The sequence below is a fragment of the Achroia grisella genome, unplaced genomic scaffold (genome assembly GCF_030625045.1).
Source record: "Achroia grisella isolate CSIRO2021 unplaced genomic scaffold, CSIRO_AGI_Agris_v1 utg970, whole genome shotgun sequence".
Classification (NCBI taxonomy): Eukaryota; Metazoa; Arthropoda; class Insecta; order Lepidoptera; family Pyralidae; genus Achroia; species Achroia grisella.
Window position 1 is genome coordinate 482,780 of NW_026713076.1, and position 17,181 is coordinate 499,960.

The following is a 17,181-nucleotide window of genomic DNA, read 5'->3' on the forward strand; positions in this document are numbered from 1 at the left end:
TGAAGTCTATTAACTGTATAATAATAAATTAACTGGTTATTTATAAATATATTGTTGAGATTACGTTGCTATGAGCACTTGATTATTTCCTAATATTTATTCTCATATTTTCATTATAGATAGACTTGTATAACGTTTGATATTATGTGTAAAGTGATCACTGCCATTTGTAATTTTATACAATTTATATAAAACTTTATTGAATGCAATAAACTATATTTATCGTGATAACATATGTTTTTTATTTTCGTATTACCTTCCTCTTCATAATCAAGCATTGTGCAATAGAAATAATAATAATCTTTATTTCAAATAAACTTACATGAATGTGGATGGATGTAAAGGGAGGGGACGCCCTAAGAAAAGATGGATGGATTGTGTGAAAGATGATATGTATAAAAGAAGAGTATGTTTAGATATGACGACTGATAGAGAGCAGTGGAAGAGAATGACATACTGCGCCGACCCCAAATAATGGGATAAAGGCAAGGCAATGATGATTCAAATAAACTTACATAATATAAGCACTTTGGAATAGTCCAATTTTTTTATTCTACCCCTCATTCGGAATTCATACTCATCACAAGAAGAATGATTGTTCGCGCCATTTATAAACATATCAAGTGGTATGGTATTATTCCCCATATCCTAATCCCTTTCCCGCGCACAGTATGTCAACTGAGGTCGCCCGACCACCTCGTCTACTAACGTGAATGGTGACATCTCGTCCCAACCGCTCCGCTTTAAATTAATTGAGACCCTTGGTCCGTGGGGTCCTAGCGCTATAAGACTTTTCAAAGAAATAACGAAAAGGTTAGTCGACATCACAGAAGACCGAAGAGCTGGCAGCTATCTTGGACAAAGAATTAGTCTAGCTATTCAAAGAGGGAACGCTGCCAGTATCTTCGGAACGTTGCCTAAAGGGACCCCTTTTAATAATATATTTTAGTCATCATATTATTATTTTTTTTAGGCTTTTTAATTTTAGGTTCTTAGTTGTACAATTAGGTTATGTAAATACTAGTAATAAATTTTAAAATCTTTATTTAAATAAAATTATATTTTATACTATTAAATGATAAATACGAAGTAATATAATATATTGACATTAAAAATAAGTAACTTTGTGAGCGTGCCTTGTTAAACTTAGTATTCATGTGCAGCAGCTGTACAAGAATATTGCACCCCTTTATTTCATTCCATACAGTCCACTTACCTTATCCCGCTACCCCCCATTTCTCCAATGAGCAAGAAACTTGTGTGTAGCTCTTTTGAATAAATATTGTTTTAATTAAATTTTTATTTAATTATATTACCAGTATTACGTTATGCGACAAGCAACATAGAAGCCGCTACGCACTTAATCTTCATACTTCATACTTCATTCTTATAGCCCAAGAGCCCACGACTGCCAGACATACGTCATTTTAATAAACGTGAAAGTTCTTGTATGTGTGTCCCCAACACAGGTAAGAACGATCCCCAAATATGAAATCTGGATTGTGGTTCCTTTGGCAGGTACCAGGTAACAAAGGTGTAAAAAATCATATCAAATTCGTTATTTTAAGAAACTCCATATTTTCATATGTTGTTCGTAGCATTATTACAACTTGCGCTGCTCATTTACGTCATTTTAATAAAGCTGAACTTTATATATATTATTGAGAGTTAAAAATTTAAACTATACTATTTTATAAATAAACTTACGTCATTTTAATAAATGAAATTTATATATATTAATATTTTGAGTTTCCTAAATTGCCAGACAGTTTTCTTGGTTCCTTATCAGACTCAAACCGTATATTGGGTAACAACGGTGTATACAGTTTCATATCAAATAAATTGCTCGTAATACGTTGCCAGTAATAAATTTTAGCAGTTTTTAAAACGGTGTATACAATTTCATATCAAATTCGTTATTTTAAGATGTTCCTTTTTTTCGCATATTGCTGTAACAGTATTATAACTTGCTCTGCTCTTTGTCGAACCAAGAAAACTGTCTGGCAATTTAGGAAACTCAGTTTAATAGAGATTAGCTTTATTAAAATAATAATACTGTTACGAACAATATGTGAAAAAATGGAGCATCTTAAAATAACGAATTTGATTGAAATTGTGTTGTTACTTAATTGTATAATATACGGTTTCAATTAAGTCTGGTAGATAAGGAACCAAGAATAAATATATTGGACATTAAAAATACTCAGTTTGAGAGCAATTTAGGAAACTCAGTTTGAACTCTCAATAATATATATAAATTTCAGCTTTATTAAAATGTCGTAAGTTTATTTATAAATATAGTATAGTTTAGGGGGGTCCGGCGGGGGTTGGAACCACACTAAGGATCTGGCAACGAGCAGAGCAAGTTATAATACTGTTACGAGCAATATGTGAAAAAATGGAGCATCTTAAAATACGAATTTGATATGAAATTGTATACACCGTTGCAATATACGGTTTCTAGGGTAAGGAACCAAGAAAACTCAGTTTGAGAGAACTCTCAATAATATATATAAACCAGCTTTATTAAAATGACGTAAGTTTATTTATAAAATAGTATAGTTTAGGGGAGTCCGGCGGAGGGTTGGAACCACACTAAGGGTCTGGCAATGAGCAGATCAAGTTATAATACTGTTACGAGCAATATGTGAAAAAATGGTACACACCGTTGTTACCCAATATACGGTTTTAATGATTCTGGTAGGATCATTTAGGAAACTCAGTTTAATAGTTCTCTCAATAATATATATAAATTTCAGCTTTATTAAAATGACGTAAGTTTATTTATAAAATAGTATAGTTTAGGGGGGTCCGGCGGGGGGTTGGAACCACACTAAGAGTCTGGAAATGAGCAGAGCAAGTTATAATACTGTTGCAATATGTGTGGAGCATCTTAAAATAACGAATGATTGAAATTGTATACACCGTTGTTACCCAATATACGGTTTTGAACTGTCTGGCAATTTAGGAAATTCAGTTTTTAATATATATAAGCTTTATTAAAATTATATTGGAACCACCAGTATGAGCAGCGCAAGTTATAATAATGCTACGAACAACATATGAAAATATAGTTTCTTAAAATAACGAATTTGATATGAATTTTTTTACACCTTTGTTACCTGGTTGCCAAAGGAACCACGATCCAGGTTTCATATTTGGGGATCGTTCTTACCTGTGTTGGGGACACACATACAAGAACTTTCACGTTTACTAAAATGACGTATGTCTGGCATTCTTACGTTCAATCAGATAACATTATCAGCTCTATAAATTTTAAGTTAGATATTTGTTATAAAACATTATTATCATTTATAAATTCTTCAATGTTATAATAAGCTTTTTTTACAAAGAAGCTATTTTATAAGTCATTTGAATCTTTTTTCTGGCAAATTGAGTATAGACTCTGGCAGTTTGTTGAATAACCTGTGTCTGGATTAGAGACATATATTCCTATAGTACACTTACTACACTATTTGAATGGGATTTGGAGATGGATAACATGTCCATCTGTCGCGCTATTCCTGTCGACAGACAGGACTTACATTATCCATTACCATAAGGTCACTATAACTTATATAATAAACTAGTTAGTGTAGTTTATCATATAAATTATATAAAAAAAGAAAATTATTTGTCAAAATTTTATAATAATTTATTCCTTTTACCTAATTACAAATATTAAAACTAAAATACTTATCAAAAGTCTAAGATAGGATTGTCTTAAGATAATTCAATAACGATAAACTTATACATGAGGCAAGTAGATAATTTAATGATGTGACGAATATTTAATATAAGTAGATTTTAACTATTAACATCTATAACAATAGTTACTTAGTAACGATTTTTTTTCAATGTATAAGCTTTATCGGTACTATTTCGATTTGAGATCACTGCTGTGGATTTATATTTTGTCCCTCCAGATAAATCATCGTTATTACATTCCACATTCAACACTTATTTACCTAACATACTACAAACACACGCTCACTTAACACATAACTGTACAATAAATGCGTTTTAAATATTACATAGTCAGGCATGCACGGCAATGGACAAAAATATACAACTCAAATGTTAATGCAACAAGAACCGAAACATCTGAATTTAAAACTCCATTAGCTGCCACTACGCATGCTCTCTCATGCGCCAATAGGCTTTTACGCAAGAAAGAATGTACATGTAAATATAGAACCAGAACGAGAGAGTCTCGACTCGTGCAATCTTACGTTCTTCAATCGTGTGTGCATTAGCGGTTTCTTTTTTAACTTATCTTTTCAAAATCTCTTTATTCATGTAGGTAATTGTAATGTAGATCATTCATTTCATCTATTACAGACTGTTATGATATGTCAAATTACCGTCAGTTCGAAATGATTTAGAGGTGAGAAGAACTGACAAGAAACTCAGCTCAACTATATGTATATTATTTAGATATGCAAAATGGCGGATATCTGACTATGGGAAAAAGGAAATCATAAAGTTATTGATGCAAATTTGAAACGTGTCACTGGAAAATAAAATATGCATTATAAAAATTAAAGTTTTAAAAGTAAATGTAATGATATGAATCATACGCCGAAACATGAATGAAAGGGTGAAAACATGCGTGAACAATGCGAAAGGATGAATGCAATGCCTCACTGTTCTGCGCGTCAGCTTTCTTATCCTTTAGGATGTAAAAAGAATATGTCGTGTAAAAGCAACTAATGTTCATCAGTTATTGTTGCAGTGCCAAATGTTTCTTCTCTTTCAACAGTTGAGTGGCTTACACTGAACACCTAGCTCTGTACACCAGCATTCTTGACATGGCGTCGATAACTCTGCTATGATCCTTCCCACGCGGTACATTCTCCCATAAATATTACAGCCAGCCAATTTTAATCCCGGTCCTACTGGCAAAAGGTTAGGCGCATGTGGTCTAGAAATTTCCGCAGATTCCGGTGTATACTGAACAGATGGCTGTTCTTTTTTACGTGTACTAGTTTCCATGTATCTTGTCGTAATAGGCCTCGGCGTGGTCGATCTTCTGTTTACAGGCTTGAGTGGCTTAAATGTCGGCTGAAAAGAGACAGTGGCAGGGCGCGATGTTGTTCTTTTAATAGCTGTTGCCTCTCCAAGAACTAAATGATCAATTCTATTAACTGTGTTTAGAGGAAACGATTTCTTTGGTGGTACATACGGAATATGTGGTGGCATTGGAATGAATGGAGCTAAAGTAGGTTTCGTTGATACGCGTTTTGTAGTAGTTGTTAACGGTGTTGTCGTTGATACTTTTTGCGTGGTATAAGTACTTATTTGTACACTTACAGGCTTCTTCGTGTGCTGCGCAACTGTAGTTGTTTCGTAGCTATCGCTCAACAAGAGTTTTAAAACGCTGCCAAATGAAAATCCTTCGTCATCTTCTTCTTCGTCTTCATATTCTTGCGAACTAGTTTTAGTGTTATTCAACTCTTTATGTATATTCGTTATCGTTGTTATCGTATTTGAATCAGTAGGCAATTTTTCTAATGGTGTCGAAGAAATTGTGGTGGTTGTTAAGTGGAATTTTACTGTCTCATTCTTTGCAATTGGCACTTTATTGACAACATCCGTGGGTATTGAATCGATTTCAGGTATACTAGTACTATTATCTGCTATCTGTGTGATATGATTTGGAAAAGTTAAAGTTCCATTCGGCTCCGTATTGTTTTGAAGCGATGTATCGCTATTGTTAAGGTTACTCCCTTCAATTATGTTTATGTTTGACGATATATTGGTTATTGGTGTTGTTAAGACGTTGTTATCTAAAAAAGAATTTATGTTATTTAGTAGACCGTACCATTATATTTATATAAAAAAAATAGGAATTACGATATATAGAAATATTTACCCTTATTACAAATTAATTCGCCGCAACATAGATCTGCATTATTAGTAACAGCAGGCTTCCTTTTACACCCTGGAGGAGTTAAACATGGTCGCGGAGAACAATTCAGTTCTCCCCAGGAGCAGGTACATATAGAACATGCCAAAGATATTGAATTCCCTTCTGGTATATGACGACCATCTCCAGATATACATTCACCTATAATAAAATAAAATATTAGCATACATGTACTTTAATGATAGTGTTTATGTCTTTCTGGATCAAAGGTACCTCTATTAATATCTATCTGCATAGATGTTGTGAGATGTGGAACTGCCGGTCCTGAGGGAGTACTTGGGTATACCGCATAATATTCATCAATAATACCAGGCCCTTTTGGTATAAATCCACCTGAAAATTGTTAAATTGAGCTTTCAAAATCTTTCTTACGTATTGTATTATCACATATAGAAAATGTAAAGATCTTTACTAACCTTCGGTTTCTACTGGAGGTGAAAATAAATTTTCTTCTGGTATTTGCACATCAAAAGTGGAACTTGTGCTAGATGTTTTAAGTGCCGATTTATCAACATTAGCATCTCCTATTGACATAGATACTGTGTAATTATGCGTTGTACCTAAATCATTGTGTAAACTAGTATATCCAGTATTCTGCAAATCTACGCCATGAGATACTGACGGATACTGTGATTCTACTTTACCAGACACAAATATTGGATGTTTTGTTGGTTTATATACATCTTCGCGTCTAGTCGCAAAGGGTGTTTCTTTAGATTCAATCGTGGGGTAATAAACAGGGTACTTGTCTTCCCTCTCAAGAATAGGATATGTTAAAGGTTCCTTTGGCGATATGTCATCATCAACTACCGCATCGGCTGCCACAAATGGTATGATTCTGAAAAGTGATCCTAATTATTACTGTAACAACACAATACACAAAATTTTTTAACAACACACACACACACACACACACACACACACACACACACACACACACACACACACACACACACACACACACACACACACACACACACACACACACACACACACACACACACACACACACACACACACACACACACACACACACACACACACACACACACACACACACACACACACACACACACACACACACACACACACACACACACACACACACACACACACACACACACACACACACACACACACACACACACACACACACACACACACACACACACACACACACACACACACACACACACACACACACACACACACACACACACACACACACACACACACACACACACACACACACACACACACACACACACACACACACACACACACAATACCACACACACACACACACACACAGTGCACGCGTGCTGCCCGCGCAGCCGCTCCACCTGCACACACACACACACACACACAGAGCACACACACACACACACACACACACACACACACACACACACACACACACACACACACACACACACACACACACACACACACACACACACACCCACACACACACACTCACACTCACACACACACACACACACACACACACACACACACACACACACACACACACACACACACACACACACACACACACACACACACACACACACACACACACACACACACACACACACACACACACACACACACACACACACACACACACACACACACACACACACACACACACACACACACACACACACACACACACACACACCCACACACACACACACACTCACACACACACACACACACACACACACACACACACACACACACACACACACACACACACACACACACACACACACACACACACACACACACACACACACACACACACACACACACACACACACACACACACACACACACACACACACACACACACACACACACACACACACACACACACACACACACACACACACACACACACACACACAACACACACACACACACACACACACACACACACACACACACACACACACACACACACACACACACACACACACACACACACACACACACACACACACACACACACACACACACACACACACACACACACACACACACACACACACACACACACACACACACACACACACACACACACACACACACACACACACACACACACACACACACACACACACACACACACACACACACACACACACACACACACACACACACACACACACCACACACACACACACACACACACACACACAGGAAACTATCTACATAATTATAAAGAAATTTACTTTGCAAATTAGGTTGTGTTTTATGATGATTGGGAAAGATCAGTATTGTCTTTGCAGTTACGTATGGCAGAGTAGAAACTTAGTCCTCAAGAAAGGCAGACTAAGGAGTGTGATATACGCAGGGTCCATGAATATCAACATTTAATTTTATAATAACTGTGTTACGGATCCTGTTTATAGGTGGCTACCGCGTTACCTCAAGTAGCATTCAGCTCATTATACTTTATAAAAAAAATTACTTACTTTAAATTAGGTAATGAAGGTGGTAAAGTAGGTTCTGTATAGTCATAATCATATTCGCCTTTAATCTTTTTTGAACTGTTTAAAATATCAGTTGCATCTGTTGGTTGGACTGTTTTAGTAAAGGTGGCCATGGACGGTCTTGGCGTGGAATTACTCATATTTGTCATCAAAGAACTAGTTACATTAATAACGAAAGATTCATTCTCATCAAAATCTCCATTAAGATTTCTATCAGTAATAATGTCATTAGGAGAGAAAGTTTGAGCTTCGATATCAATTTTGTTGATAATCGGTATCCGAGGTTGAGCTTCAAGTTCGATCTTGTTTGTGTTATTCATTGTAATATTTAGAGGAAGAGATGTAGATGATAACTCTGCAGTGCAGTTTATCGTTCCATTGATCGTGATTTTTATTGTTTCCGGGGGTTGTTCTGTTGAAATATTTTCTGTTGTAATATTATTTTCTTCATCATTTCCGGTGGCCGTAGTCGGTGATAGTGTTGTCGATGTTTTAACATTTTCAATAAGTTTCTGAGATTTTACTACAGGTGGATCATTAGTCTTTCTTTTTACTTTAGTTGTTGTAGTAGTATTTGGGTTTGTATTCGACACAGAAGTTTTAGCCGCGTTAGTGCTCGTGGACATAATTTTTGTTGTAGTTTCCTGATCAGTAAATTTATTATGAAACGAGCGATCGTTACTTCTGACTGAAATCAAGCTATTATCCAATGGCATTGATACGTACGGTGTAACGAGACCTGAAATATATGATATACATTAGTAATTATTACTATTGTTAGAGTTCGCATCAATATTGAAGAAAAAATTCGATCTTATAAAAATATATTAAAAGAAGGTAGTTTGTGTTTAGTACTAATGAAGTATCCAATGTAAAGATTATTACAAATGTTATAAATAGCGCCATCTAGTATTAATAGACCGGCCTACTACACTGACTTCGGTCTATAAATACGGAGGTCGGTAGTTGAATAATCCTCTTTCGTTGCGTGAGCCGCGGCATTCAGCCGACGAGCGCAGAGCGTGCCGGTTGTGTTTTGGATACTAAAGTGAATTGTATTAGAAATGAGTTTATCCCGGTCTTAGTTTGGCCTGGGGGGAAGCTGCAAGTGGTGAAGATGAATGTTAATGCATTCTAAAAGGGCCTTTTAAACCTACACCCGTGTCACAAGTCGCAGGCGCTACTTGGAGTTTCCCTTGCGGTAGCCGGCTTCAAAGCCTAATTCGTCATTATTATATTTATTAAGTTAATTCGTAAATATGAAGTATTATAAATTAAGATTATATATATATATAGAATTTCAAATTCATATATTCGAAACTGCAAGAATATTACAGTTTTAAAATATAAATACCCCAATGAATATAATAAACCTATATACCCTCACGTATATAATAAAGGCCTACCTTTTATACGGATTACGAAGTATAAAAAACTTTAGTAATATTATTTTATTGAGCAAATATTATATTACTGTGATCTATCAACGTACAGCCCAAACCACTGATCGGGCTGAAATTTGGCATGCAGGTAGATGTTATGACGTAGGAAAGCACGATAAGAAAGGATTTCGATTAATTCTACCCCCAAAGGTATAAAATAGGCGATGAAAGTTTGTATGAAAGTTTGTCAATTTTAAACCGATCGGGCTGAGATGCATGCATAAATCTACTATGACGTAGACATCGGTTTAAATGTCAAATAAAACACTTCCTTTGCAAAAAAGCTTACTATAAAATTGAAGAATTCGTTAACGATAATAATGTTTTTGTAGAAAAATTTGAAATACATAGCACTGACAATATTATCTGATTACACTAATAATGAGTGCGTAGCGATTTCTATGTTGATTATCGCATGCCTCTTACTTGTTACACTGTAATTATTTATATAAAAAAACATCTATTCAAAAGAGCAACACACAAGTTTCTTGCTCATTCTTCTTGTGATGAGTCTGCATTCCGAATGAGTGGTAGAATCAAAATATGACTATTCAAAAGTGCTTGTAATGAGTTTATTTGAATAAAGATTATTTCTATTTCTATTTCTAACTTTAGTTAAACGACATTTAGGTAAAATCAGTTTGCTATTATTACGTAAGCTTTTATTAGTGTAATCACTAACTCTTTTGAAATTGTCTATATTCTTCCTGGCATACATGATATTTTCATAAATGTATCGAGAAGCAACGGTGAGGATATTTGATTCCTTAAAACAATATTATGTATGTATTTCTGAAAAACGTTTATGTATTTATATTAGTAGTTTAGGTACCTATAACCTATGCTTAGCTTGGGACTAGATGGCGCTGTGTATTGTCCTCATATTATTATTATTCATTCTACAAATTGTAGATACAGGTCACTTACCATGTTCTTTGTGATCACAGTAATATTGATGAGGGCAGCACTGTCCTGGCCGCAGTAATGGCTTGCAGCCGAGGAGAGGTGGTGCGCAAGCAAGAGGCTGACAGCGAACCGAACCACGAAGACAGAAGCACTGCGTGCAATTGCTCTTAATTTCAGCTACAATTGCCCTCTCTCCTTCGGAAATCCATTCTCCTGCTACTTTGCAATCTGTAATCATTATGAAATGACTGATAAATCAATCAAGTTTTATAATAATAATTATTTATTTGCTCAAAAACAATGTATAAATGATGATAATTAAACTGTCATGTATGCTGTGGCAAACCACAGCAACGGCATGCAAAATATTATTGTTTAAAAATTATAGATAAATAACCATTAATTAAAAATCGTAAAGTCAATAATCATGTAATGTCCAGTATAGTGAGTTATGAGGGGGTCAAAAGTGGATCCAAATGGTTCGTGTATACACACGGTGCTGCTCGCCAGTTATCTTACTTGAAACTCGGCTTTATCACGCGTGTCTAGATTAACTTCCATATTGTAAACTTACCATGGATATTCATCTGTTCAGGAGGTTTAGTACTGATATGATTGCAGTAGTACTTCTGCGGGCAGCAGGCTCCCGGGGCTGGCCGCGCCCTGCACCCGGGTGGGGGCGGCAGGCAGCGAGGTCGCACGCATCGCCGCCCCCCGCCCAAACAGAAGCACTGCTCGCAAGCTGTGCTCGAGCTCATTGCAGACCCCGCGGAGTATACACTACCACCTTCCACGCAAGCTGGAAATGCTCAAAACAACAATCAGCTGTAATTAATGGTGATAAAATGAAATTCATTTATCGAAAAGAAAAGTTTATAGTAGATTTTCAATCTATACATATAAATGAAATTGAAGTGTCTGGTTGTAATATTGAAATAACCGTTTTTTACTACATGCATATGAATATAAATACGATACATACACCAATGTAACATTTTTAAAATTTTTGTCTGTCTGTCTGTTTGTTCCGATTAATCTCTGAAATGGCTGAACCGATTTTGACGGGACTTTTATTAGCAGGTAGCTGAGGTAATAAGGATTAACTTAGGCTACTTTTATTTTAGAAAAAATATATGATTTTAGAAAATTAAAGTTAAATTCCACGCAGACGAAGTCTCGGGTACAGCTAGTCTATAATATTCATATATTTACGAAAAAATATATCTATGTATTTGTATCAGTTGTCTAGTACCCAACACAAGCTCTTTTTTTTTTTTTTTTCACGTCAGGAAAATCCATCATGGAGAACCATCCGCTTAGGGACGAATGGATACTGCCGGACTCCTACCTGCTAAAAACCTGACGACTGTTCCTCCTCGACATAATCGCCGTGGCCATGGGATACGCAAGCATTCACCAACACCACCGGTATGGTTCCCATCGAAGGGACCTCCCCAACACAAGCTCTAGCTTAACTTGAGTTAAGCTATTAAAGATATTAAATTTACCGTGAATAACAGAGGCTGGTGTGGCGATGTCGGAGAAATCTTCTACCTCCAATCTGGCTGATGCGCCATGTTCCATTGAAGTAATTCCATCTTTAAAACATACATTATAATACATTACAAACGATAATAATGTTTTTGTAGAAAATATCTAACTTAAAATTCATAGCGCTGACAATGTTATCTGATTGAACAGAGATTAAGTGCGTAGCGGTTTCTATGTTGATTGTATTCGACAATAATTAATATAATTTAAAAATAAAATTTCAAATTTCAAATTTCTAACGTCAGGCACAGAACATCGATTCTATTTTATATACAATTCTGCACTCCTTCTCGAACATTCCGTGGCGTCACCATTAAAATCGTCAAAGGAAGTATTTGATATGACATTTGAATCTTTTTTCAGGCAAATTTATAACAGACTCTGGTATTTTGTTTACAACAACCTTACGCAATTGCCATAAAACGAATTACCAACTTTAGTTGACATTTAGGTATTTGACATTATTATATTAAAGAATTCTCACCAGGACAATGTAGTTCTGGACAGCAAGATCCTTTACGATGGAGGATGTGGCACCGGTGTGGGGGTGGGTCAGGTAGAGCGGCGCATGCTCGACGGCGGCACGAGAGCGCACCCTTAGCACACGTGCAACTCAAACACGCCTCGTGGGTTGTCACCACCGCACCCTCAGTGAACCACCGCCCTTCGTACATGCACCCGGGAGGCAGGTGAAGTGACCCTGCAATGAATAGTATAGAAATATTTTTTTAAAACAAACTTAAATTTCTTTTGAATTGTCACAGTTTTTTTTAATCTACCCGAAATTCGGAAAGCTGTCTCATCACAAGAAGAGGAAGCAAGAAACTTATATGGTTATATCTATACTAATATTATGAAGCTGAGGAGTTTGTTTGTTTGAACGCGTTAATCTCAGGAACTATTGGTTCGAATTGAATAATTCTTTTAGTTTTAGATAGACCATTTATCGAGGAAGGCTTTAAGCTATATAACATTACGATACGACCAATAGAAGCGAAGCATCAGTGAAAATTGTTGCAAAAACTGGGAAAATAAAGATAATCGCAATAATGCTTTTGATAACCATGCGAACGAATTCGCGGGCACAGCTAGTTAAATATATTTAAGTAGATATGTATGTTATGAAACGGACTCTTCTATTTTATTTATATGTACAGGTCGCTACTCCCCTCACATCGATTCCCCGTCCAATTCAAACGGGGATCGAAATTACGACTGCCTGAGCCGAGGTTCGAACCCCTAGTGGTGCCCTCAGACTAAAGTCGTATCCGTCAGGCGGGAGTTGGCCTTCAGCCGCTCCATAAGTCCTTCCTTGGTTTGGAGTGCCATCTGCACTCGCCCCCTATCGTCCGGTGAAGCTGTAAAGGCCAGCTGCAGCCAAGAGCATTAGAGTAGTCCGAAAGGTCGCTAGTTAATAATAAGACTGACCGTATGTATTGATGCTGCGGTCGCCACGATTGTACATCCGGGCAGAAGGTCCATTTTTGTGCACTCCTGAAATACCATAATCAAATCAAATCAAGAAGTCGTTACAAAGAGAGCAAGTTTGTTCAGTTTCACCGCCAAATAGTCAACACTAGGCTTTCAAGCTATATCATACTCTTCAATGCCTGATGATGCCGGAGGCGGAACACGTGTCGCAATATGAATGTAGATTCAACAACGGGCGGAATTTGATCACCAATAGAAGGTTGGAACTAGAGTTGCTAGACGTCCCTTATTTCCCGGGACGACCCGTATTTTAGGTTTAGTTTAAAATGTCCCAGCAGGACTGACTCTGTCCCGTATTAGAAACGTGCTCTATTTTTTTATTGTTAAATCGATTGATCTACGCTAGACAATATTTTTTTTTATACCACTTAGGTGGCAACCAAGCATACGGCCCATCTATCGGTAAACGGTTACTGTAGCCTATGGACGATGAAACACCAGGGGTGTCACATACGCGTTGCCGACCCTTAAGAAACCTTAATTTTTTATACCACTTAGGTGGCAAATAAGCATACGGTCCATCTGATGGTAAACGGTTACCGTAGCCTATGGACGCCTGAAACACCAGGGGTGTCACATACGCGTTGCCGACCCTTAAGAAACCTTAAAATACCCTTCTTGAAAAACCCCTTGAGAAAACCTCGGCAGGTAGTTCATTCCACAATCTAAGTGTACGCGGGAGGAAGCTCCTCTGAAACCGCACTGTCCGAGACCACTTAGGTTCCAGCGTGTGGAGATGAATTCCCTGTCGATGGCGAGCGGTGCGATGGTAAAAGGTAGCCGTAGGCATCATGTCGAACAATTCATCAGAACACAAAAAATACTCAAACAGGCAACGTTTGTACCCGTAATTTAATAAAAAGCGAGTTAAGGACCCTTTTTAATAACGATTATAATTGTATTGATTTTTATACATATGTTAAAACGAAATATGTTATGCTACGTTTACATTCAGCCGCTTCCCCTGCCACTCGCGCTGCCGGAAATATTGCCGGGCGACAACTGAGCGAGAGGGCTGAATGTAAAAACACGCTGCCACTCGCGCTGCCAGTCCTTTGACTCGCGCACGAAAAACCGACAATCGAGGGAGCGCCGGGCAGCGCGAGTGGCAGCGCCAATGGCATGGGAAGTGTTTCCACTCGTGTTTACACTCTCGCGCTGCTCACTTCCCTGCCCACTCGGGCTGAGTGTAAATTTGGCAATAAAGTTGAGTTGTTCTTCCAAAAATGTTTAAAAAAAGTAAAGAATGTTACTATATCATTTTGTTTTTTATTTGTCCCGGGTAACTAAATTACCATATTTTTTTTGCCTATTTAAGCATTTGTCCCTTATAAGCTGAAAAGGATCTGGCAACTCTAGTTGTAACGTTCCTGGTAGCGGTGGTCAGGTTTCCGTACTGAATATATGTGGTCTCACACATGCTAATGGTAGCGGAAATAAACAAAATAATATAAATGTATATGTGAGTCAGTTATAGAAAAGTTGCGAGGTAACAGATTACGCTGTTATGCGGTGGAACGAGGACCATGTCTTATGGAAAGTGTATAATATGAATGTGGATGGATGTAAAGGGAGGGGACGCCCTAAGAAAAGATGGATGGATTGTGTGAAAGATGATATGAATAAAAGAAGAGTATGTTCAGATATGACGACCGATAGAGAGCAGTGGAAGAGAATGACATACTGCGCCGACCACAAATAATGGGATAAAGGCAAGGCAATGATGAATATAAATGCATTAAGTATTATTACACCAACATCACCCAGTGTTACTTTAGGATAATACCAAACGAACTTGGAAGTTGCAAAGATAAAAGATAAAAGATAAAAATGTGAACGCAGTTGTTGATGATGCCGTTGTAAATTAGTATGAAAGTAATTTATTTCAGTTATAATAATTTAATTTAATATATGTATACATATAAATAAAATTGGAGTGTCTGTTTGTAATATTGAAATAACCATCTTTTACTACATGCATATGAATATAAATACGGTACATACACCAAAATGACATTTTTTCCAATTTTTGTCTGTCTGTCTGTTTGTTCTGGCTAATGTCTGAAATGGCTGGTCTGATTTTGACGGGACTTTTATTGGCAGGTAGCTTATGCATAAGGAGTAACTTAGGCTACCTTTAATTTAGAAAAATCAAGGTAAATTCCACGCCGACGAAGTCGCGTGTATAGCTAGTATTTTAATAAATTGGAAGTAAGTTTTGTATAATATATTTTTTGTAAATTTCGTTTAAAAAAACTTATGGAGTTGTAATGTGTTATTATATTGCATTTAATTATTTATTTAAATCAGATATTGAATTCTGATACTAAAAATAAATAAATAAATAAACCCTGGACAATTAACACAGCGCCATCTAGTCCCACGGTAAGCAGAGCTTGTGTTATGGGTACTAGACAATTTTTTTGTTTATATACATAGAAAACAATCAGGACAATTCACATAGCGCCATCTAGAGACCCAAGTTAAGCTAGCTAAAGCTTGTGTTATGGGTACTAGATAACTGATACAAATACGTGTTAATTTGTAAATACATACATATTATACATAGAAAACACCCAGACCGATACAAACAATCATACTCATGAATACAAATGTTTGTACCATGCGAGGAATCAAACCTGCGACTATCGGAAGTAAAGCCGTGTGCTTAACCGTTAGACCACCGAGACCGTCTAAATGTTTAAGAATTAAATATATTAAAAAACCACTTTAGAGATTTATGTCGTGAGAATATTTAGTTACTTTATTATTTTTAATTTGCAGCCTGTAATTAATTAACAATAACTTGTTACGTTAGTAGGAGAGAAGCGTATCCCAGTTAAAGTAAAATTATCAAGACTAATCCAATTAAAATTATTAGATAAGCGATCTAAAATCTTTAGTTAATGTTACTGAACTGAAACACAAACTATGCCTACAACTTTGGTACAGTGGTGTAGCGGTTTAGCCAATCGCTTTGCTACTGATGGTCGTTGATTCAATTCCTCGCACAGTACATTTGTATCCATTACTATGATTGTTTGTAACTGACTGTTTGCTGTATATACATATTTACAAAAGTAAATCATATATGTATTTATATCAGTCTAGTACTCATAACACAAGCTCTGTTTAACTTGAGACTAGATGATGCAGTGTAAATTGTACAGGGTTATTATAAAAAACTGACAAATAATCACATAAAGTTAGTAATTATAGCAGGTTAGTGCTGTAGCTATATAAAATAAAATATCAACCATTTTTACCACCTAGCAGCCAGTGATAAAGTCATTTGATGATTTTACCTAAATGTCGTTTAGCCAAAGTTATTAATTCGTTTTATGGCAATTGCGTAAGGTTT

At 36.6% G+C, this 17,181-nt stretch overlaps 1 protein-coding gene across 1 annotated transcript in view; it reads right to left on the reverse strand.

Moving 5' to 3' along the window:
• Positions 1 to 3,663: 3,663 nt before the first annotated feature.
• The window catches only part of LOC131854147 (mucin-2), a 35,747-nt gene continuing 22,229 nt past the window's right edge, over positions 3,664 to 17,181 (reverse strand). Inside the window, exons 2-11 of the mRNA XM_059205280.1 lie at positions 13,758 to 13,823; positions 12,814 to 13,029; positions 12,287 to 12,376; positions 11,353 to 11,577; positions 10,800 to 11,006; positions 8,413 to 9,169; positions 6,346 to 6,767; positions 6,143 to 6,262; positions 5,876 to 6,070; positions 3,664 to 5,789 (exon numbers count right to left, since the gene is read on the reverse strand). Of these exons, the coding sequence (XP_059061263.1) occupies positions 4,756 to 5,789; positions 5,876 to 6,070; positions 6,143 to 6,262; positions 6,346 to 6,767; positions 8,413 to 9,169; positions 10,800 to 11,006; positions 11,353 to 11,577; positions 12,287 to 12,376; positions 12,814 to 13,029; positions 13,758 to 13,823 (3,332 nt within the window). The 3' untranslated portion in view covers positions 3,664 to 4,755. The remainder of the gene's footprint in view (positions 5,790 to 5,875; positions 6,071 to 6,142; positions 6,263 to 6,345; positions 6,768 to 8,412; positions 9,170 to 10,799; positions 11,007 to 11,352; positions 11,578 to 12,286; positions 12,377 to 12,813; positions 13,030 to 13,757; positions 13,824 to 17,181) is intronic.